This window comes from Saccopteryx leptura, chromosome 3, assembly GCF_036850995.1.
Source record: "Saccopteryx leptura isolate mSacLep1 chromosome 3, mSacLep1_pri_phased_curated, whole genome shotgun sequence".
NCBI classification, from domain to species: Eukaryota; Metazoa; Chordata; class Mammalia; order Chiroptera; family Emballonuridae; genus Saccopteryx; species Saccopteryx leptura.
Window position 1 is genome coordinate 59,739,792 of NC_089505.1, and position 23,527 is coordinate 59,763,318.

Genomic DNA, 23,527 nt, shown 5'->3' on the forward strand with positions numbered 1-23,527 from the left:
ATTTCTGGCTTCTGTCATCCCTGAGGACTAAGCTGGGAAGTTGCCTTATAAGAAAAAACATTTTAACTGAGTGGTGAGTGGGGTGGGGCCCTATTTGTGACACAAGAGGGCAAGCCCCTCCCCTCTAATAGAAGAATAGTGAGCACATGGCCTCTTCCTGTTTCTAACCCATCCTCCCACAGCTGGAGGCACAGAAGAGCCTCACTTGGCACAGGAGTGGGGTCAGCAGTGGCCAACCCACTTGCCAACTGCCTTAAAAAGACCAGGTATGCTAGGAGAAAGGAGTGGAACCTAAAAGAAAGTGCCAACATGAGGAATCAATGAGGCATCTGTGACAAAGGAGGCCTGGGTGAGCAACAAGAGGGATGAAGCCTAGGAGATCAACACCTCTCATGAGTGAAATAACAGTGGAGCCAGGTTCTAAGTCAGTATCTAAGCCTGACTGGGAACCTGAGCCACACCAGACACCTATCACCCAGCCAGATCCTGGCCCAGAAAAGACACTCACAGCACAGCCAGCATCTAAGACTCAGCAGGGCCCCAGTACCCAACAGGATCCTGCTTCCCAGCAAAGACCCCTCACTCAGCAGGAGCCCCTTGCCCAACATGAAGCTGACTCCCCGCAGAACACTAGAACTCAACAAAAACCTGCTTTACAGCAGGAACTTCCTGCCCCACAGGAGCGTGCACCACAGCAATTACTTCCCATCCAAAGGGTGCCCTTCACTCAACAAGAAACTGCCTCACAGCAGGGACCTGGGCCAGAAAAAGACTCTAGAACTCAACAGGAGTCAGAATTGGGAGAGGAATGTGTAGCCCAGCCAGGACCTGGCCAAGTAGAGCCACTTCTAGCTCAACAAGAAGCTGGATCAACACCTCTAGCCCAAACTGAGTTTATGTCCCAACAGAAACCAGGACACTCAGACCCCATAACCCAGCAAACAGCTCCAGCTAAATCCCAGTGGGGATCTTTGATCAAGCAGGGATTTCTATCAAAACTTCACGAACTATCTATACAGCGACCAGCCTCAGAGTGGAAGACATTTCTTGAGTGGGTCATAGATTTTGACCCAGAATCAGATTCAGGGTCTCCATTTGGGACTGATTCATCAGCCATGAGCAGTGGAACAGTAGCTCAGAGGATGAAGCTAGACTCCAACAGGAAACCTGGTTATGAAGTGATGTCAGGATATGGTGGGATATCAACCCAAGGGAAAAAAAACAGCAGCCAGAATTACTGGGACACAGGTAAGTTGAGCCAGGAGAAACAGGAGTCTCCCAGGTATGGTTATTCATTCAGTCAAGAAGTACTGAGAGTTGCCAGTATGTCAGGTTATCCCTCAACAGTCCTGTGGAACAAAGATCAACAGCCCTATTTGATAGATGGGGAAGCCAAGGCCTTGAGATGTAAAGGATCTGACACAAAGGGGTAGTTGGGAGTGGCCAGTCCAGGATCCAAAGCCAAGGTCTGACTTCTTCCCAGGCACCAGGCTGCCTCCCTTCGAAGGATTTGGGGTAAATCAAAGTGGGAAAGGCTCTCAGCGAGGAGCCAGAACACCCAGGAAGCCACTCCCCTGCCAGTATTCATCTTTCCCCAAAACCACTGAGCACAGCTCTGGGGCAGAAACTGCAGTATGCCCCAGAGACACAAGGCTGAATGTAGCCCTTACCCTCACGGAGTTTCCATCCCGACTAGGCCAAAACTGGTGCCTTACCAATCCTTGAGCTCTCCAGGTAGGGCCCTCCGCAGCAGGACACTTGCTCCCCTTCTCCAGGCTGTCCATCCCCTCAGAGGAGTCCCAGTTCAGCCCGGCCTGAAGACCTTATGGGCTGTGTTCTGGAAGAGGGAGACGTGGGATCCACTAATGTCCCAGGCAAGGTCAGAGCTAGAGGAAGAGAGAGCTGTGGGTAACAGGAGGGGTGGGTGATAGCCACCAGCCCTCCCTCCCCTCCTCTGAAGCAGGCAGTGCCAGGGGGTGCAGGCTCCAGCTCCCATCACCCTTCTCCAAAGCCCACCAGGCAGAAGCAAGAATCAAGTTTTCTCCCTGGAATGAGGGGTTACTTGTTGAAGTAGCCAGAAGGGAAAAAATATGCAGGCCCACTCCAGAAGCTGAGGGTGCTGTGATTGGCTTAGTACAAGGGGCAGCAGTGGTGGTCCCAGCCAGAGGTCCCCTCCTGCCAGAAGAAGGTAATCGGTGTGTCTCAGTGCCGGGGCTGGTCGTAGGCGCTGAGAATGAAGTTGTTTCTCTAGGCCCCCAGGATCAGTATTGTAGGACGCCCTCCCCAAACCTCCGTGGCGACCAGGCCTCCGCTCTTCAAGCGACTGAGAGGCAGTTGGCTGTGTGAATGCAGGGGCTTCAAGCCTCGTTGGTTTCCCGCCTTTTCCCAGGCGCGCGTCGCTTCCTCCACGGTGTCTCCTCCCCACCCGCTGCCCGGTGTCTTGGGGCTAGTACGCAGGCGCTGAGTATTCTTCTTGTATGCCCCCCACCCACAACCCCCTATTCTGCGGGGAAAGAAGGCAGAGAAAAGAAACCCGAGAAACAGCAGTAAGAGATCTAGATGGCAGAGGGCGGGGAGAAGGTGGAGCTTCCTCCTCCAACTGTTCGCACGCAGAGCCACGCCTCCAGTAATGGGCCCCGCCCCACTTTGAATTGCCGGAGGCTCTGGCCCGCCCCTCTGCCCCGGGCGGAGATTCAGCAGCTCCCCGCTGCTCTCCCCTCCAATGGGCTGATCGGGTCCTGTTATTTGGGATTCCTACGTGAGAAGGTGAGTGAGAAGACAAGGCTGAGAATCAACATGTGATAAGATCGCGGCTTCCATGCTAGTGTGACCACCATGAGACTCCCCACTAGTCCTGCCCGAAGGACTTTTCGCCACCTCCAGGGATGCATTTCTGTTGGTCGCAAGTCCTTTAGTACGTATGAGGAGGCGGGGCCAGTCCCTAGGCCTCGGTAGCTGGGGGCGGGGCCTGGCGGTGGAGTGAGGCCCGGATTTCTCAGGGGGGCGGGACCCAGAGTGGAACAAGCCCAGGATTGGGTGTTATGGGGGCCCGGCGGTGGTGCTTAAACAGGATTGGTCCTACTGACGGGGCATGGCGGCTGGAACTGGTCCCAGCACCGGGAACTGAGGAGAATTGATGGATATCGCCGGGGGAGCGGGGCCCGCCGGGGCTCCTGGGGCCCCGGACTCGAAGACGAACAAAGAGGGATCCAAGAGCCGTAGCCGCCGGCGGTGGCGAAAAGTCAAGGCCAAAGGTGAGCGAGCGGGGCCGGCAGCAGCCCGGAAGGAACCTTAGACATCCTCCGGGGAACTGGGGACTGAGTGGACTGACCCACCGGCTCGAGAAGTAGGGGAGTCAGTGGACTGGCTCATTGGTGCCCTGCGGGGGGATGCTGGGATGATATGAGAATGGAGTGTGTCCCCAGCATAGAGATTACCGGATGCCCCCACTACTGTCTTGGGTCGATTCCAGAGACCAGGGTTCCCGCCCTGGCTCCGTACTCGCTGTTTGACCGTAGGCAACTCCTGCCCTCAGTGTTTTCCACCTGGGAAATGGTCCAAGCTCCAATTTTCAGGTCTCAGGCACTCTTGAGAGGATAGTAGGAAAGAGGTTTATAAGCAGTTACCCAAAGAGGAAGTTTAAAGGTGAGTCAGAGAAAGGCAGGAGTGCCCCAGAGTGGAGAATGCCAGGGTACCAGTACAGCTCAAAACAGACTTGTGTTCACATCCCTCATTCAATAAATCCATCCATTACATCTGTCCACCTGCTTCAGCCCGCTCCAGTGGGGCCTAACTTCCTGACACCCATTACTTCTAGGACTAGGGGTTCCTGGGTTGGCTTCCGACCACCACACCCTAACTCATGATAAGGAAGAGCTTCCACTTGGGTTCCTAAGGTGTCACATTATTTACTGTTCTCAGCAGGCTGGAAAAAAGACTGACAGTCCAAAGGAGATGCTGCAAGCCTCAAGTAGGGGCTGGCTTTAAATCCTCACTCAGTTTTGAGTATTTATTAATCCAAATGAGGACCTGTGGGAAGTTCCTGTGCTTAAAAGAAACTGACATAGCTCCTGGGCCCCAGAGACCTCAAACTCATTTTTCTCCCGCTATAGCCCTCTATAGGCTGCATTGTACACCCCAGTCAAGGATAGAACTGGAATTGGCTCCAGATGCACATGCAGACTCGGACAGGCTCAGAATGGTGTCTGAGGGCATTCACTATCACACAGCATCACAAGCAGGACAGGGTGCCCAGAAACAGTACAGACCATAGTTAAGTATATAGGAACTGGAGAAGTGGTTCCTTAGGCTATGGCCTGTGGTACAGTGGGCAACAGGCTCCCCCCTTCCCTGCTTCAATATTTGGAGCTATAAAATGGACATAATAACAAGAGTACTTGATTTGTAGGGCTGTTGTGAGGTTTGAATGAATGCAGTGTGTTTGGTGCTGGCACATAGCAAGCCCTCAGGAGTAGAGGTTACCTGCTATTAGACAGCAAGCTCCCTAAGAGTGGAGCTGGCCCTGGCCGGTTGGCTCAGTGGCAGAGCATCGGCCTGGCATGCAGGAGTCCCGGGTTCGATTCCCAGCCAGGGCACACAGGAGAAGCGCCCATCTGCTTCTCCACCCCTCCCCCTCTCCTTCCTCTCTGTCTCTCTCTTCCCCTCCCGCAGCCAAGGCTCCATTGGAGCAAAGTTTGCCCGGGCGCTGGGGATGGCTCTGTGGCCTCTGCCTCAGGCGCTAGAATGGCTCTGATTGCGGCAGAGCAACGCCCCAAGATGGGCAGAGCATCGCCCCCTGGTGGGCGTGCCGGGTGGATCCCAGTCGGGCGCATGCGGGAGTCTGTCTGACTGCCTCCCGTTTCCAACTTCAGAAAAAAAAAAAAAAGAGTGGAGCTGTATCTGCCTTGTTTACTCTGCAGGCCCAGAGCCTGTTATGCCAGGCACATAGGCACTTAAATATTTATTGAATTAATAAGTAAAGGAATGCATGAACTGTAACACTGAGACAATAATAACTATGCTACACTTAGGATTGTCATGAGGAGTCAGACACCTCTTGGGCAGGGCTTCCTGCACAGGGCTGAGCCAGCCCTCATATATCCACGGGCTCCCCTATTCACAAACTCTCATTCCCCCAAGCTCTGAGATGTGCTTATCATGTGCACTAAGGCCCTGCCCTGGTGCCAGGTCTCAGTTGGGCGAATGAGACCGACCCCTACCCCCAAGGGCATCCAGGCTGGCCAGTGTACACCTAGTTATCAATTTGATCTTGTCAGTAACCTGATGATGCTGTGTGATTATGATTATCTTATTTCCCAGATGAAGACATTGAGGCTCTGAGGGAGCAAGTTCACCTGGGCTTCCTTACCTGGCCAGTGAGGGCAGAGAGACAGCTGCCCCCAGCCTCCTGAGGGCAGGGAGTATGTGAGCTCAGGACTGCTGTGACTGACCTGTGGTGGCGCAGTGGATAAAGTATCGACCTGGAACACTGAGGTCGCCGCTTTGAAACCCTGGGCTTGCCTGGTCAAGACATATACAGGAAGCAACTGCTACAAGTTGGTGCCTCCTACTTCTCCCTTTCTCTTTCTCTTAAAACAAACAAACAAACAAAAAACTGGTGTGCCCCAACCTTGATTATGGACCCAGCAGCCTTCAGTCACACAAATTCGTTCAGCAGACATTCACTAAACAATTGTGCCAGGTCTGGGTTCACAGTGGTGAGAACAGACTCACATTGAGCTGTAGACACAGATATTAATCAAATAATCCCATAAACCAGATATAATTATAAACTGATAAATACAAGAGAGAAATTCTGGAGAAAATGGAAGAGAGAGGCTTCCAAGGAAATGACATTGTACCCAAGGGTGAGCAAATGCTGACTGCCAGGCAAAGGGGAGCAGGGAGAGAGAGGTGACAGCATGGGCAGAGACCTTGAGGCCCAAGGAAACAGCACATTACAGCACCAAGAGAGCTCAGTGAGGGAGGGGTAGGAAGAAAGGAGGCTGGACAGGCAGGAGGCCCAGATGATAGCTTCTTTAGGAGGCCATGTCCAAGATGTGGGGCTTTACTCTGAGAACAAGAGTGGGGCTGTTGAAGGTTTGGAAGTGTATGACCAGATTTATGTTTTAGAAAGATATTCTGGCTGCTATGTGGAGCAAAGACTGAGAAGGGCAAAATCAGAAACACATAGAATTGTTAAATCATCCAGATATGGGAGCAGCAGGGTTGGGGAGAAGGACCAAGTTCCAGAAGTTTCTAGGGGGCTGAGTGGGCAGGACTTCATGATGGATTGAATGGGGATAAGAGATGGCCAAGATGACACCCTGGGTTCTGGCTTGAGTAGATGGGGAGAGATGCTTATGCCATACACACTCGCGCGCACTCCAGGATATGCACAAATATCAATATATACATCCATACTCACATAACCGCATACCCACAAAATCTCCCAGGCCGAGCTAACAGAGACAGATGCACTCAAAGGCTGAGAAACACACACAGACCATGGCACATGCATAAAAACGTGCCTTCAGACATACCAAGAACAAAAATGCACAGATTGAGAAAAAAAATGTCAACAACCCCACCCACAAACACAGGCCAGGACAAACAATGGACATGACCTGAACCTATGTACGTACATACATGCATGTGAACCTCAGAGACACACCTGACCACCCAGAATGCACACAGCTGAGACATGACAGAGAAAAAGCCACACTCAGATACACCATCCTCACTGGTTTTGTGGCCCTGAGCAGCAAGTCACTTCTCTGGATCTGTTTTCTCATCTGCCAAAAGGGGTGATAATTATCCTTATCTCACGCATCTTGGGGAGGATGAAGTAAGTTACTTCACATTAAATCACATAAAGAGCCTGACCAGGCGGTGGCGCAGTGGATAGAGCGTCAGACTGGGATGCGGAAGACCCAGGTTCGAGACACCGATGTCACCAGCTTGAGCACGAGCTCATCTGGGTTGAGCAAAAAAAGCTCAGCAGCTCGGACCTAAGGTCCCTGAGCAAGGGGTCACTCGGTCTGCTGAAGGCCCACGGTCAAGGCACATATGAGAAAGCAATCAATGAACAACTAAGGTGTCGCAACAAGAAACTGATGATTGATGCTTCTCATCTCTCTCCATTCCTGTCTGTCTGTCCCTATCTATCCCTCTCTCTGACTCTCTCTCTGTCCCTGTAAATAAATAAATTTTTTAAAAAAATCACATAAACAGATCAGTGCCAGCCCTGACCAGATAGTTCAGTGGTTAGAGCATCATTCTGATACGCAGAGTTTGCCAGTTCGATCCGCGGTCAGGGCACATACAGAAACAGATTGATGTTTCTGTCTCTTTTTCTCCCCCTTCCTCTTCTTTAATATTGGCACCTGTACCCAGGCAGGTACCTTACCCTCCCAGGCCTCTTCCTCCATCCCCCCACTTCCTTCCCCATTGCTCTAATCAGTTCCTAGGGGCCAAAATCCAGGCCTGATTCAGCTGCCCTGTGGCTCTATAGTCCAAAGGGCTGGTGCCCAGACAGCAGAACCCCTCAGCCCTACCTCTGCCCCAGTCCTTGCCCATGGCCCTGATGGCCTGCCCCTGCCCCAGTGCCCTCTGCCTGGAATTCTTGGCGAATTTCTGGCAATCTCAACATCCCCTCCAGCCAGTTCCACCCGGCTTAACCCCCAGGGAGCTGCCTGGACCAGGGCAAAGGACAGGGCCCTGGAGCTCTGAGGGCCTCAGATCCAACCTCTCCCCCACTGCTTTGTGCAAGTCACTTGTTCTGTCCAGGTTTCCTCTGTCCTCACCTTCAATAACAAGCCCCACCACATAGAATAGATGGGAAGTAAGTAACAGTGGCTTTTGAAAAAGTGGAAAACCACAGTCTATTAGGCAATAAATACTACACGCTGGTCATGCACCAGGCACTGTGCAAGGGGTACAGCAATAAAACAAAGTCTTTGCCTTCAGGGAGCCTATAAGCCAGTGAGGTAGACAAAGAGCAAACACACAATCGATTGTATAGTGTATTAGACAGCAATGCACACCACAGAGAAAAATGACCCAATACATACCTCAGTAAGCCACGTGAGAACCACCACATGGCTCTAGAAAAGACTGCCCAGGCAGCAAGAAGGGTGGCAAGTGCGGTTTCCAGATGAGGAAACCAAGCTCATCCAGAATCACCTGGCTTAGGTCACTGTTCCATTGTCGCAGCCACTAAGCTTAGAGCTGCCTCCAAAGGCCTCTGTCCATCTTTCTGCCTGCCCTGGGAAAGAGGGTGGCCCTCTCCCAAGCTCCTATCCATCCCCTTCTCCCCTCCACTATGACTCTTCAGGCTGGGCAGAAGACAAATAATAAACATGTAAACAAATGTATAATTGCAAATGTATAAAATCCTAGGAAGAATAACTTAAGTCTGATGGCAGAAAATAGTGCTGGGGGCATACCTCCATAGGGATAAACAGGGAATGCTTCTTTAAGGAGGTGACAAGCTGAGGATTGAAGGGCAAGAAAGATCTGGCTAGGCAAGAAGCACGTGGAATAACAGGTGAAGTGTCTCTCAGCCTGCCCTCCCATGTGTGAGGAACAGTCAACAGCAGGATGGGCTGTGAAGGATCAGTGGCAGGTACAGGGTGCACAGTGTGGAACACCACACAGTAGGACCTGTGGCTCAGGCTCCTAGCTGAGCTTGACACTGCCCTTAACCTGCTTTTGTCCTAACAGGAGGAACAGGCAGAGCTGCCTCCCCTCTCTCTTTCCCTAACAGCTGGGGCTGACTGTGCCAGGGCCAGCCTGGGGCGGGGGGGGGGGGGGGTTGTCACGGGGCCTTTGGAAAGAGGGAGGACAGCCTGGCTGGGTGAGAGGGGACAGTTTGTTCAGGACCTGGACTAAGAATCCTGGGTCCCAAGGTGGCTAGGGGCCTGGACTCCTGGGTCTGAGGGAGGAGGAGGCTGGGGCCCTGAGGGCCTGAGAGTGGGTCTGAGGGAGGAGGGACTGGGTATTCCAGGATTCTAAGGCAGAACGAACTAGGGCTCAGAGCAGGCAAGGGGGCAGGGAATTGGTCTCCATGCTCTGTTTACAGCAAGTGGTTCTTACTGTCCCTTGTGGGTGGGAAGTGGATCGGTGGCCACACCCTGGGCAGGCTGGGCCCCTCCCCGGGTTTATCGCCCCAGGCTGCTACTGGCACAGGCCACAGTCCCACAGTCCAGCAGTCCAAGACTAGGGGAAGCTCTGAAGAGGCCTGGAGGGGTGAGTGCACGGCCAGCTGAGAAACAAGAATGGCCCTGAGAGACAGGAATGACCAATGCCAGACCCAGTGCCTAGAAGGGAGGGGAGACACCTTCTGGGGGAGCAGGGGCCATCAACCCAAGAGCCAGGCAAGGCACTGGAGGAGGGAAGGGTCTCTGCAGCAGAGGACATCCCCACCAAAAGGATGTGGGGAGGCAGGCCTAGTCGTTTCTGAGGTCCAGCGCTAGAGACATGGCTAGGGACCTGGGTTTGAATTTTGCTCTGCTACTTTTAAGGCAACCTTCAGCTCCTTACTAAATACCTCTAAGCCTCAGTTTCCTCTCCTATATAATGGGATGCTACCACTAATAGCTGAAACATGAACCGAGGTAGTCTGGGTCTCAGAGAGTTATCAAGGACAAATGAACAAATGCACAGAAAACTCTTAACACAGGGTCTGGCACAGAGTGAGCTGAAAGTCAGTGTCAGCAATGATTCTGAGTACTGCTGTTCCAGGCTGGGGTGCAGAGCTGGCCCGTGCAATCTAAGCTGAGCAGACAGGCCCAAAGGCGAGGGGACCCAGCTGGGAAAGGAGTGAGATGGAATTTTGGGACCATACAGAGGAACAGGGAGGAAGCTGGAGTTTGGAGGGGGTTCCACCGCCAGGCTTGAGGGGCCAGGAAGCAGCAAGAGTGACTCTTCAGTTTTGAGAAAGGCTAAAATGATAAATTCCTGGGTTCAGGAAGAGAATTGGGCTGCAACCAGGATCTTGAGAAGGAGATAGGAAGGGGACCTGATCCTGGGTCCTGAGAGGGGGCCAGCTGGAGTCCAGACTTCCCAGAACCTAGAAGGAGTCCTAGGCCCAGGACAGTAAATGGAGACAGATGCCTGAACTCCTGGGTCCATGAAAGGTAGAAAAGGGGGTAGGAAGGCTCCTGGGTATAAGAGATTCTGGAGCGAGGAAACCAATGGGACAGAGCAGGGATGCCTGGGGACTGAGGGTTCGAACTCCTGGCTCCCGAAAAGGAAGGAAGGATCTGGACACCTGGACTCATGGGTCCTAAGGAAGGAAGGAAATGAGACCTTAGACTCCACCTTTGGGTCTAAACGAGTAGGCTAGGTTCTGATGCCTGAGGAGGAAAGGAACAGAGCTTGGACTTCTGGAGCCCCAGGCCCCAGCAGAGCAAGGGGTGATCCAGCCCTGCTTAATGAGCCTCTCACCTGCCCACAGCCTCGCGGCTCATGCACAGCATGGACTTACGCACAATGACACAGTCTCTGGTGACCCTGGCAGAGGACAACATCGCCTTCTTCTCGAGCCAGGGCCCTGGGGAGACAACACGGCGGCTATCAGGAGTCTTTGCGGGTATACGGGAGCAGGCACTAGGGCTAGAACCAGCCCTGGGCCGCCTGTTGAGTGTGGCACACCTCTTTGACCTGGATGCAGAGACACCAGCCAACGGGTACCGCAGCCTGGTGCACACAGCCCGCTGCTGCTTGGCGCACCTGCTGCACAAATCGCGCTATGTGGCTTCCAACCGCCGCAGCATCTTCTTTCGCACCAGCCACAACCTAGCAGAACTTGAAGCCTACCTGGCTGCCCTCACCCAGCTCCGAGCTCTGGCCTACTACGCCCAGCGCCTGCTGGCCACCAACAGGCCTGGGGGGCTCTTCTTTGAGGGCGATGAGGAGCTCACCACTGACTTCCTGCGCGAGTATGTCACTCTGCACAAGGGCTGTTTCTATGGCCGCTGCCTGGGCTTTCAGGTGAGCCCCCTTTGTCCTGCCCTGGTCCCACAGTGAAGGCACCTGGTGGCCCCTAACCTGGCCCAGTAGTGTAGTAAAATAACTATGAGGATCACAGATTCACGAAACTGCAGATACAGAAAAGGGAAGCTGTCTGGGGCTCAGACAGAGCTACACAGGGACCTCAGACATGTGGCCCCAGGCTGGATTCACCCTGTAGCAAGAAATCTTTAATATGCATAGCTTTTTGCACCAGCTCCCCCACTGTTTTCTATGGTCCTACACTCAGGAGATCCATTCACTCTTTTTTTCCTTTTTTTTTTTTTTATATTTTTCTGAAGCTGGAAACGGAGAGACAGTCAGACAGACTCCCACATGCGCCCGACCGGGATCCACCCGGCATGCCCACCAGGGGCGACGCTCTGCCCACCAGGGGGTGATGCTCTGCCCCTCCGGGGCGTCGCTCTGCCGCGACCAGAGCCACTCTAGCGCCTGGGGCAGCGGCCAAGGAGCCATCCCCAGCGCCCGGGCCATCTTTGCTCCAATGGAGCCTTGGCTGCGGGAGGGGAAGAGAGAAACAGAGAGGAAGGAGGGGGGGGGGGGGTGGAGAAGCAAATGGGCGCTTCTCCTATGTGCCCTGGCCAGGAACCAAACCCGGGTCCCCCACACGCCAGGCCGATGCTCTACCGCTGAGCCAACCGGCCAGGGCCCCATTCACTCTTTTATGTTACCTGTCTGGCCCTTGAAATCTTTCAAGACCCCCCAGGAGGATAAGTCAATATTGTTCTCAAAGGCCTATTTGTAAAAGCACACACTGTTTAGTCATTCTCACTGGAGGCCTGGGAGGGAGGATGGAGGGTACGAGACTCATTTTACAGAGGTTCTGGGAAAGGGGGCCTTCACAGCTGCTCTACTATGGAGGACTGCCTTGGCTTTCTGACTTACCTAAGGAGCTATAGAATCAGGATTTTCAGGCTAGGGGGAGGAGTAGATCGGAGTTGGTGACAGTGAGGAAATCCTGGTCTCAATCTCTTTCCTCCCTAAACTAGGACCCTAATTCCTGACTGCTATAGGCCTTCTCCTGCACTCTGTCACCCCAAACCACCCTCAGGGAGATACAGCTCATCTCAGCAGCCCAAAGGCCTTCAGATTCATAGAAAAAACAGTTTGGAGACTCAGAGAACTGGGGGACCCTTGGGATACCAGGCTCAGAGCAGAGGCCCAATTGTCCCTTTCTGGGGTCCATGCCAGACCCCCTAGTTCCCAGCCATATCAGGAAACCCCACCAGAAGTACCTCGAGCTGTGTCACCCTAGAGCCCTCTTCAGACCCTCAAAGCCTCCCCCACCTCGGTAACAGCTAAGCTTGGCAGTCTCTCAGCCTCCATCCCACCCCACCATTTCCCTACGGGGCAGACTGTCTCAGTGCCACCCTGGGTGTTCCCAGGAACTTCCCCTCACTTAAGCTGAACCCAGAAATATTGATCAGCCTAGCTGGACCAGCCAGCTCCTCCCTGTGTCCTGGCTGTGACCTTCAAGTCACAGGAGAGAGAGCCTCAGGCCAGCTAAGCCAGCTTCCAGCCACAATAGCCAGGCACCCCTATGCTCTCTGGCCTGCTGGGCCCCCAGCCAGGAGGAGGGCCCAGTTGTGCTATGTTACAGGACAGCTTCCCCCTGTAAAATGTCAGTCCCAGGAGAGCAGACATCTCCCTTATCTGGGTTTTGCTCAGCCCCTGCTCCAGCCCAGTCAGCACCTAGTGCGCAGGCGGACCCTGGCCAGTACTTGCCAGATGAACAGAAGAACCCAGATGGCTCCATGCCCACCTGTGGCTTTTTTCTCTGATCTTGTCTCCCCATGTCTGTCTTTCCTGAGCTTCCTGGCTCCTCTCTCAGATGCCATCTCCCCTTTGGCTGCCTTACTGCCTCCGATCTCTGACCATCTCCCATCTGTCTTCCTGTTGACCCAAAACAGGTTCCCACTGCTGTCCTCACCTCATCTCTGTCCTCACTGACTTTCAGGAAATCCCTGCATTGTCTTACATCCAGGTTGCAATCCTCCAGTGACTCCACCCCACATCTGGAACAAATCTAAATTCCTCAGGCCCTATGTGAGCCCACTTTGTTTCTCTGACCTCACCCTTGGCTCCCCCAGCCCTGCTCGCCCTGCTCCAGCCACACTGACTGCAGGTTTCCTTTTCCACGCCAAGCAAGGCCCGCCTCAGGGCCTTTGCACTTGCCAGGCCCACTGCAAGGAACAGCCTTCCCTCACTTCACTTGGTTCCCTCCTCAAGTCCCCTCCTGGAGACCATCTAAGTAGCCTGACCCCTAGTCCTCATCCTCTGCCCCTCTACCTACTTTTTTTCTTTTTTTTTTTCCCCACCTACTGTCTTTTCAAAGCATTAATAATTACTTGACATTATATGGCATGGACCTAGAGCAGTGCCTGGCACACAGCAGCAAACATCAATAAATGTTTGCTGCATGATGCTGTCTGCCCCTCACACCTGCCTGCTGCCAGCCCCTCTCCTGGGCAGTGGGTGACACGGTGGCATCTCTCCACAGTTCGCACCTGCCATCAGGCCAGTCCTGCAGACCATCGCCATAGGGCTCGTGTCCTTTGGAGAACACTACAAACGCAATGAAACCGGCCTGGGTGAGTCCTGGCCAGCCGAGCCCTGCCTTCACCATCCCTGCACCCACAGCCTGACCCACCCAGGCTCCCTGACACCCTCCCAACCCTCAGGTGTGACCGCCAGCTCCCTCTTCACCAGCGGCCGCTTTGCCATCGACCCAGAGCTGCGTGGGGCCGAGTTTGAGCGTATCGCTCAGAACCTGGATGTGCACTTCTGGAAAGCCTTCTGGAATATCACCGAGATCGAGGTGCTGTCGGTAAGCATGGGGCCTGATGAGGGCCCTAACCTATTACAAGATGGGGACACTGAGGTTCAGAGACCCATCCCAGGCCACATCGGGCCGGCACAGGGCTCCAGGCCTGAGGATGGCACCTAAAGGAAAACCTATTCTGTCCCTTCCCACCAGTCTCTAGCAAACATGGCATCAGCCACTGTGAGGGTAAGCCGCCTGCTCAGCCTGCCACCAGAAGCCTTTGAAATGCCACTCACTGCTGACCCCAAACTAATGGTCACCATCTCACCTCCCTCGGCCCACACGGGCCCTGGGCCAGTCCTCGTCAGGCTCATCTCCTATGACCTGCGTGAAGGACAGGTAGGCCCCCTACCTGCCTCAGCCAGGAACAGGTACAGAGCGAGGGGCATGGGCAGCCCCCTCCCCAGCACCCACCCGCACTCAGATGCCCTCCTTTCCTCCCTCCACGTCATCCTGACTCTCATTGCTCACACCTGCCCCCCTCCAATCTCTCTGAGCACATCCCCTTGATGGGGCAAGGCCCAAGCCGGAGGCCCCAGATTCACCCTCTCCTTCTCCTTCCCCCCTAGGACAGCGAGGAGCTCAGCAGCCTGGTGAAGTCTGAGGGTCCTCGGAGCCTGGAGCTTCGGCCACGCCCCCAGCAGGCACCCCGCTCTCGGTCCCTGGTCGTGCACATCCATGGTGGTGGCTTTGTGGCCCAGACCTCCAAGTCCCATGAACCCTACCTCAAGACCTGGGCCCAGGAGCTGGGAGTCCCCATCCTCTCCATCGACTACTCCCTGGCCCCCGAGGCCCCCTTCCCCCGCGCATTGGAGGAATGCTTCTATGCCTACTGCTGGGCCATCAAGCACTGCACCCTCCTCGGTGAGCCCAACCCTCATTGCCACCTGCTCCATTCCTGCCCCGGCCTGCTTCAGGCCCCAGTTTGCACTGCAGGGGAGTGAGCCATCTTGTTTCTCAAGCCTCAGTCTTTACCCCCTGGCCCCCCTTCCATCCCCTACCACCTAGGCCTCTGCCACCTGGCTGCCCCCACTCCATCTCCCACCCACTCCATCTCTGCGTCAGCACTCCCTCCGTTGCCCCAGGACTCACCCAACCTTCCATCAAGCACTTCCTCTTCTGCCTCCTGCTCTCCCACTCTAGCCCTGATGCTCCATATCCCCCTCCTCTGTGATAGTCTCCTCTGACCTTTTCTTTCCTCCTCCTGTTTCCCCTGATGTCTCCAGCCATTTTTCCAGCTCTACTGACCTTCCACTTACACTTGGGAGGCACAGAGCAGGGTTGGACTGTGCCCCGAGCCACAGAGCCTACTGCCCCTTGTCAGCCTGAACACTTGCTTCCAGCCTCCCAAATTTCCCCAGAGCTTTCTGATCTCCCAGCCTCTCCATGTCTTAAGTCCACCTGATTCTCTGGTCGCCGTCCTCCAAAGGAGTCCAAATCCCTGCCTCAGTTTACCAGTCTCTAAATTTGCAGTTGGCTAGTCCTTGGGGTTGGGGTCCTCACACCCCACCTCAGAGAGCCCAGTGCTCCTAGCCTGAAGTTTGAGTGCCTCCCTGCCAGGAGTGATCAAGCTCCCCTTCCAAACCAGGCTCAACGGGCGAGCGGATATGCCTTGCAGGAGACAGCGCAGGCGGGAACCTCTGCTTCACCGTCTCCCTTAGGGCAGCAGCCTATGGGGTACGGGTGCCAGACGGTATCATGGCAGCCTACCCAGCCACGATGCTGCAGCCCGCAGCCTCTCCCTCTCGCCTTCTGAGCCTCATGGACCCCCTGCTGCCCCTCAGCGTGCTTTCCAAGTGTGTCAGTGCCTATGCTGGTAAGGCCCACTCCCTCAGAGCTGGGACCTGGGCTTGGGGGGGGGGGGGTGCCTGGAGCTTACAAGGATAGGGGCTGAAGCCCAGTCTCCTGAGTCTGAAGAGGGACTTAAGATTCCTACTGAAGAGATCAGCTAGCTATTCTTGGGTCCCTGGGGACACAGATACCTGAAGTTCTGGGTGTTGAGACTGGGCCCAGAAAGAGACCGACCCAGTACCCTGCATATACTCCGCAGGTGGGGAAACAGAGGACCACTGTGACTCAGACCAGAAGGCACTGGGCATGATGGGGCTGGTTCGGCGGGACACAGCCCTGCTCTTACGGGACCTCCGCCTGGGAGCCTCCTCGTGGCTCAACTCCTTCCTGGAGCTGAGTGGGCGCAAGTCTCACCAGAACTTAATGCCCAAGGCAGGTGAGTGAACCCTCCCCACATACCCATCCAGGATGCCCAGGAGGGACAGCCTGGCACACCACAAGTCCTGCAGGAGGAAAGGGGCTGGTGCCCTGGGGTGCTCAGGGAAGCAGAAATCACCTTCTGGTTCTGCTCCATATCTATCCTGGTCCCTACCACAAGCCTTGATTCTCCACAACAGTCCATATCCTGGAATTTCAAGGCCTCCTGGTCATCTCAGTCCCAGTAACTATAGATTTAACTTTTCAAACAGCCTTTCCCAGAAAGACACCCTGATAAATGAGGCACCCAGGTGGGCCCTCAGATGGGAGTCCAGCCCTCCTAGATTCTTTCCAGTCCTTTAACAGAGGCACATGGGGGTGATACACTGCTGCAGGACCTAATCTAGGAGGATGGGCAGGGAGGTGGCAAGCTGGCTGGACCTCAGGAAGTGGAGGAGAGTCCCGGCCTTGGCTGGGTGATAGAACCATCAGATAGCTGAAAACCACTTCCATCCAGGGAGCTATTTTTTCCCAACTTTCTTTAACATTCTAAGGATTAAAAAGCACAACCAACTCAACTTATTTTCTGTCTCTCACAAATCAACAGTATTTAGTAACAGGAATTGCATGTTCAAAGGCATATTAATATTCAGAAAACTATCCAGAAAATTACTCCCAATTAGTTGTTTTATTTCAAATTAAGTTTTTAATTTAGCATATTCCAATAGATGCAAATACACACACAAAAACAAAAGGGACTTGAATTTTAGGCACATGGACTATTGAGCACTGGGATTTCCTTATAGAATAAAGGTGACAGGTACAGCCCCTAGAGCCCCAGCACACTCACCAGTCTAGACTCCTATTGTACCAGCTATATGCTGGGTGACATGGGCCAGGAATTGTATCTGTGAGCCTGCTTTACTCCTCTGTGAAATGGGTACAATAAGAGTACCTGCCTCACAAGGTTTTCATAAGGACTGCAGGCACCCATTCATGCCAAGCACTCAGCATAATACCTGGCACACAGTAGATACTCTTAAGAGGATGCTGGCACCCCTGACTGGCTGTACCCTCTGATCCTAGTCAACAGTTCTGTTGTGACCCCTGGGTCACAAGGCACTTAGCAACTATTCTCATATCTTATATTTTGCCTTCATGGGTTTATAAAGACAAGTGATTTAAAAAAAACAAATATATATATATAGGTAAATAGTATGGATCTGATAAAATTAATGGAGCAGGAGCCAAGGTGGGCATGCATCTGTAGCCTCATTTGGGTACTTGCTTGCCCGGTCACTCAAAGGGAAAGGATAGATCTGAAGAACACAAAGGACATTTTGGAAGTAGATCTATGGGATCCCTGGGAATCTAATATGTCCCCAAGATTCTTTTTAGCCTCCTTTCAAACCATGTGTGCCTGCTCCCTACTCCACTCTGATCCATTCATACCCTCTGTGTCAAATAGCCATAAAATGATGGCTTGGCCTCATGCCGGGCCCAGAGGTGTTGGAACAGGGTGCCAGGCCTGGTAATAAAACAGCAGGACTTAATCCAATATCTTATCCTACTGAATCCTCAGCACCTCCTATGAGGTAAGGACTATTTTTATCCCCTTTGTACAGATGAGGAAATGAGACTCCCAGAGGCAAAGTGACTTGCTCTTGACCTTCCCAGTCACTCACCCACACACACACACACACACACACACACACACACTCTATCTCTCTCTCTCCCTCACCCTTCACTAGAACAAAGCTCCACCTCCAGGACCATGTAACTCCTTCCACCTGCCCCAAGTTGCAGCCTAGGCACCTGGACCTCCCAACCCTCCCTAAGGAGGGTGTCTGGGGAAACACTCCAGGTCTCCACAGCCCTAGGATGCAGCTCCTCCAGAGGCTTCTGCCTTTCTCATGACCTTCTCTGCCAGTCACCTATATACCCAACCAACATAGCCAGGTGGGCCTGCAGCCCCAGCCAGCCCCTAACCCTGCTCCTCTCACAGAGCCAATGCGGCGGAGCGTGTCTGAAGCGGCGCTGGCCCAGCCTGAGGAGCTGGGCACGGACCCCCTCAAGAACCTGACACGGCATGACCTGAGCCTCAGGGGCAGCTCCGAGACATCAGGCACCCCTGAGCTGTCACTGTCAGCAGAGACACTTGGCCCCTCCACGCCCTCAGATGTCAACTTCTTTCTCCGGTCTGAGGATGCACCAGAAGAGGTAGAGGCCAGAGATGAGGCCAGAGATGAGCTGGGCACCCAGGACAAAGGCCTGAGCATTGGTGTCACCTTCCCTGAGGGCTTCCACCCAAGGCGCTCCAGCCAAGGCCCCACGCGGATGCCCCTCTACTCGTCTCCCATCGCCAAGAACCCCTTCATGTCACCACTGCTGGCACCTGACAGCATGCTGCAGAGCCTGCCAACTGTGCACATTGTGGTGGGTGTCAGATAGGACCACTGAGGAAGGGTGGATGGGATGCAGGTGCACGTAGGGAAGAGAACTCCCAGGAGGGGAAAGGTCAGTAGCCTGGCCCCAAGGGAGAAATATGCCACCAGGAAGGAAAGCCTGGCAATGGGAGATGGAAAAAGTCAGAGCTGCTGTTTTCTTCTGCAATCTTGTTGAGCGCCAAGGGGCCATGGGACAGCCCCAGGGCTTGGAGAGTCAGTGAAAAGGAAGAGACAGAGGGTCCTGGGGGAAGGAAGAAGACAGGCAAGGCCAGGGAGCCCAATTAAATTCATTCTGCAACTCCCCCATGCCACCCTCCTGTCTGCCCCTTTGGCCACCTGTTTCCCTGCTACCCTTGGTTCTTACACCCGATTCCCGTGCCTCACACGCACTGTCCCACAGGCATGCGCACTGGACCCCATGCTGGACGACTCCGTCATGTTCGCGAGGCGGCTGCGTAACCTGGGCAAGCCCGTGACGCTGCGCGTGGTGGAGGACCTGCCACACGGCTTCTTGAGCCTAGCTGCGCTGTGCCGCGAGACACGCGAGGCAGCCGCGCTGTGCGTGGAGCGCATTCGCCTGGTCCTCACTCCCCCGGGCCCCACTTCGCCCGTCTGAGCCTCCGGGTACATGGAGGCTGGGGCTAAGGGGTAGGGAAAGGCAACACTAAAGGCTTTTTGTTCTCATCGGCAGTCTCCTAGTGAATACTGAATATGCTGTAGGAGGAGGGGAACAGCTTGGGGACCTCTGCAAGGGGCCCCTGGTCCTTTGGCCCCTACCTCAGGCAGCAGAAGGGGGCAGACTGTGCCTTACATCAGGGAACAATAAAGGGGGGCCAGGAGGTGAGACCCTAGACTTGGGGAAGGTGTATAGGCAAACCAGCCTCAAGGACAGCTGGACCTGCACTCCGCCACTGCCTTCTACTGCTGCTGCGTCGCAGGAGCTGGATGACCTGGCCCTACCTGCAGGCTGGTTTGTAAATAAAAGTATTTAATTAGTCTGGCCTCTTGCAAATGGGGTGTGGGAGTCAGCCATCAAGGGCAGCATCCAACTAGCTGCTGAAAATGAGAAACCTGGGACTCGAGAGTTGAAGGCTAGGGGCCCAACTTCAGGGTCCTGAAGGAGGGGCCGGTGGGCCTGGATTCTTGGGTGCAGATGGACTGGACTCCCCATAACACAGACACACCTCCCCCCAGACTTGATCCAAGTAGAGGGCCACAGGACTCTCGGTTCTCAGCTTCTCCCTTTATTAACCTAATACCAGCACCCCCCAGGAGAAGGAAACCCAAACCCCCTAGAGAACTGGAGTAAAGCTAACAGGGCATCAAAAACAAACTTCATCCAAAATTATGGAGGCCCCAGCTCTGACCAGCTGTGTCACTCAGTCCCTCAACCAAGACTCTGTGGTTTCACCCTTTGGTAGGTCCTGGGTTTGGAGCAGAGATGGTTTCGATCGTGGGCCTGCCCTCAAGGGACTCAGGGAAGATGGGGGATTGCTCCACCTGTAGTAGTCAGGAAGTTCTTCAAAAAGGAGGTGATCTAAGCCTGACATTAAAGGATGAGCAAAAATTCAGGAAGCAGGAAAACACGCAATTATTAGAGCCAGTGGACAGTGATTAATGCCTCTGCCTGGCCAGAAGGTCAGGTGGAAATTGAGGAGTGGCCTGAGGAACCTGGTATGGTCAACAGGAGCAAATCCTGAAGGACCTGGAGTGCAATTTGGACTATAACTGGACAGTGAGCCACAGAAGGGCTTTGAGCAGGAGAAGGATGGGATCAGCTCACAGCACTGACAAGCCTGCTGGAATAGAGAGGGATAGGCTGAAAAGGTCGAGAATGGAGCCAGGAAGACACTGTGTGAGCAGGGTCAGAGGGGACTGAGGGAGGGAGTGGGAGTAGGGGTGGAGCAGATCCCAGAAACTTAGGTTGGACGAATAGGATTTAATGGCAGAGCAGAGGTGACAGGAGAGTAAGGGGACTACAATGACACTCAGATCTGGCCAGGGGAGTAGGTGGACAGTGAGGCTCTTTCTTTACTGAGAGGAGACTCAGGTGTGTATAAGGGGATTTGGGGATGCTGAGGGCCGTTTTGCACATGGAAAGATCACAAGGTCTTAGTGAGACAATCCAGGGGGGCATCCAGGAGACAGCAGAGTAGCCTGAGTGCTCACTTCTGACTGGAGCTGAGGGACTAGAACCTTTCTAGGAAGAGGGGGCAGGTGGGATGAGCAGAGAGCTAGGACAGATGCAGAGAGCCCTGAGGACCACGGCCCCCAATAAAGGGCAGGTAGTGAAAGATGAGCCCTGGAGGGTTCTAAGGAACAGCCGGAGAGGGAAGAAGCTGATCAGGAAAAGAAGAGGATATAGAGCAGGGGTCCCCAAACTTTTTACACAGGGGGCCAGTTCACTGTCCCTCAGACCGTTGGAGGGCTGGACTATAAAAAAAAAAAAATGCACACTGCACATGTCTTATTTTAAAGTAAAAAAACAAAATGGGAACAAATACAATATTTAAAATAAAGAACAAGTAAATTTAAATCAACAAACTGACCAGTATTTCCATGGGAACTAGGCTCCTCTCACTGACCACCAATGAAAGAGGTGCCCCTTCCAGAAGTGCGGTGGGGGCCGGATAAATGGCCTCGGGGGGCCACATGTGGCCCGCGGGCCGTAGTTTGGGGACCCCTGATATAGAGTAAAGGAATGTTCCGCAGGAGGGAGTGGTCTGTGTCAGATGAGAACCCAAATGTTATCCTCAGGCCTCAGCAATGAGCAGGTAGGTCCTTGATGACCTTATATGGAGCAGCTGCAGGACCATGAGAGGTGGGCAGCCAGACATGGAGGGTTGAGGAGGGAGGAAAAAGTAAGTGATTGAGCTGGTGGATACAGGGTTTAGCTATAAAAAGAATGAGAGATGGCCCTGGCTGGTTGGCTCAGCGGTAGAGCGTCAGCCTGGTGTGCGGGGGACCTGGGTTCGATTCCCGGCCAGGGCACATAGGAGAAGCGCCCATTTGTTTCTCCACCCCCCCACCCCCCCACCCCCGCTCCTTCCTCTCTGTCTCTCTCTTCCCCTCCCACAGCCAAGGCTCCATTGGAGCAAAGATGGCCCGGGCGCTGGGGATGGCTCCTTGGCCTCTGCCCCACGCGCTAGAGTGGCTTTGGACGAGGCAGAGCGACACCCCAGAGGGGCAGAGCATCGCCCCCTGGTGGGCAGAGCATCGCCCCTGGTGGGCGTGCCAGGTGGATCCCGGTCGGGCGCATGCGGGAGTCTGTCTGACTGTCTCTCCCCGTTTCCAGCTTCAGAAATAAAAGAAAAATAAATAAAAAAATAAAAAGTGAGAGCTAAATCAAGGGAGCTGGGGGGGGGGGGGTTTAGGGGTGACAGAACGTGATTTAATGCCAGGGAAGGAAGAGAGGGAGAGACAAAAGATGCAGCAGCACAAGAAAGTGGATTCTGAAGGGATGGGGAGAGAACAGTCATCTCAGAGGTGTTCATTCACCCAACAAGTGACTTCTGAATCAGGTCCTCTAATGGGAGAGAAAGCCATATAGCACTGAACCCTCCCTAAAAGTCCAGTCCCACAGGCCTGAGTCTCAGTTCCCCTTCTCCAGCTCATAGGACCCCTTGTTCATCTCTGCTCAAACAGTCATCACCACCAACTTGCTCTTCTTCCTTGTATCTCTCTTAAGGATGGCTTAATCATCCCCCCCAGCTTCCTAGGCCGTCGGGCTGGATTTTGTCCCAGACACTCCCCCATCCCATTGCCCATCAAGCCCTATATTCGGTTCTTTCTGCCTCTGCCGTATCCCTTTGGCCTCCACCCTAATCCAGGCTCTATCCACTCCTGGGTTACTGCCTTCCAGTCTTATTACTCCCCTCTGGCTCCAGCTCTGACCGTCCTCCTGTGCTCTAAACCCTTCCATGGCTTCCTAATACCTGTACCTGGCCCCCCAAAACAAAGTCCAAGCTCCTCTACCTGGCCTCTGCCCTCCTCTTCATCCTCTTCCAGCCTGACTGGCCTTCTGTCTGGGCACCTACAGACACTAATATTCCTGCACACCTCACTCTCTTTGCTAATGCTGAAATGCCTTTCCCACAAGCTCTCCTCCACCCTTGCTTGGCACCTCGTGCTCCTCCAAGATTCAGCTCCAATGGCCCCTCTTCTGGAAACCCTTTCCTGATCCACCAAATGCAAAAAGACTCTTCTGGGGTCCCCTACCTTTGCACATCCCTGCCCATCATTGTGTAGGTCTGAGTCAGGCCTCCCATCTGACCCAGGCCTGACTCATCCTGGTCCCCATCATCATCCAGCACGAGGCCCGGAACATCGGAAGCCTCAGGAAGTGTTTAAATAATGGGTGGGTGAAGGTGTGAACGAGTGAGTCTGAGGGGTTATATGAGGAAATCAGTGAGTGAGGGAATTAATGAAAATAGGAAGGACTGAACGGACGGGTGGGCAGGACAGGTAGGTGTAGACAAGAATCACGTTTATGGAGGGAGGACAGGAACGGACGGATGAATAAGACTGTGCTTTCCGGATTCAGTTTCTTCCACAAAGCAAAATAGGCGGTCGCCCGGCTAAGCTTCCCCAGCTGCCTAAAGTTCCACCAAGCCCATCTTTTCCCATTCAAACTACGTCCAGAATCTCACCCCGGGGCGAGCTGGAAAGGGCTTACCGGCGGGACGCAGAAAGCCTGTTTCCTCACCAGCGGGCTCCACCGGAATTCCCAACCCCCAGGTGCCCGCGTATTGGCAGACTGATGTGACACGCGGAAACGGGCGTTTTCGAGAGCTTAGGCCATGGGCCCCGCCTACTAGAGAACGCTCCCTGAGTGGCCCAGGCTAGTAAGAGGCGCAGTGTCTATTGGTTGAGAGATAGTGACTGACATCGTGAGTGACTTATCACAGACTCTGGAGGCGGGCTCCTGTGTCAGACCCACCTCTTGAAAAACAGAACCCGGGAGGTACTTGAGACCGTGTTCCACTGTAGAAGGGTAGTCATTGGGGTTTCTAAC

At 54.1% G+C, this 23,527-nt stretch overlaps 1 protein-coding gene and 1 long non-coding RNA gene across 7 annotated transcripts in view; one reads left to right on the forward strand and one right to left on the reverse strand.

Moving 5' to 3' along the window:
• Positions 1-23,258, reverse strand: part of LOC136398933 (uncharacterized) — a 107,436-nt gene extending 84,178 nt beyond the window's left edge. For all 4 annotated transcript variants that reach the window (XR_010750068.1, XR_010750067.1, XR_010750066.1 and 1 more), the window contains exon 1: positions 23,189-23,258. This is a non-coding gene — a long non-coding RNA (uncharacterized lncRNA). The remainder of the gene's footprint in view (positions 1-23,188) is intronic.
• LIPE (lipase E, hormone sensitive type) lies at positions 2,633-19,199 on the forward strand. Of its 3 annotated transcripts, XM_066373579.1 has the most exons (11): positions 2,633-2,766; positions 3,071-3,254; positions 10,460-10,995; positions 13,535-13,625; positions 13,716-13,861; positions 14,012-14,197; positions 14,428-14,722; positions 15,447-15,674; positions 15,909-16,085; positions 18,072-18,502; positions 18,914-19,199. In XM_066373579.1, the coding sequence occupies exons 2-11, from the start codon at positions 3,137-3,139 to the stop codon at positions 19,127-19,129; spliced, it is 2,424 nt and encodes an 807-aa protein (XP_066229676.1). In that variant the 5' UTR covers positions 2,633-2,766; positions 3,071-3,136; the 3' UTR covers positions 19,130-19,199. The 3 variants fall into 3 exon arrangements, with proteins under 3 accessions (XP_066229676.1, XP_066229677.1, XP_066229678.1); XM_066373580.1 differs by lacking the exon at positions 3,071-3,254 and having other exon boundaries at positions 2,634-2,766; XM_066373581.1 differs by lacking the exons at positions 2,633-2,766; positions 3,071-3,254 and adding an exon at positions 9,072-9,249.
• Positions 23,259-23,527: the final 269 nt, after the last annotated feature.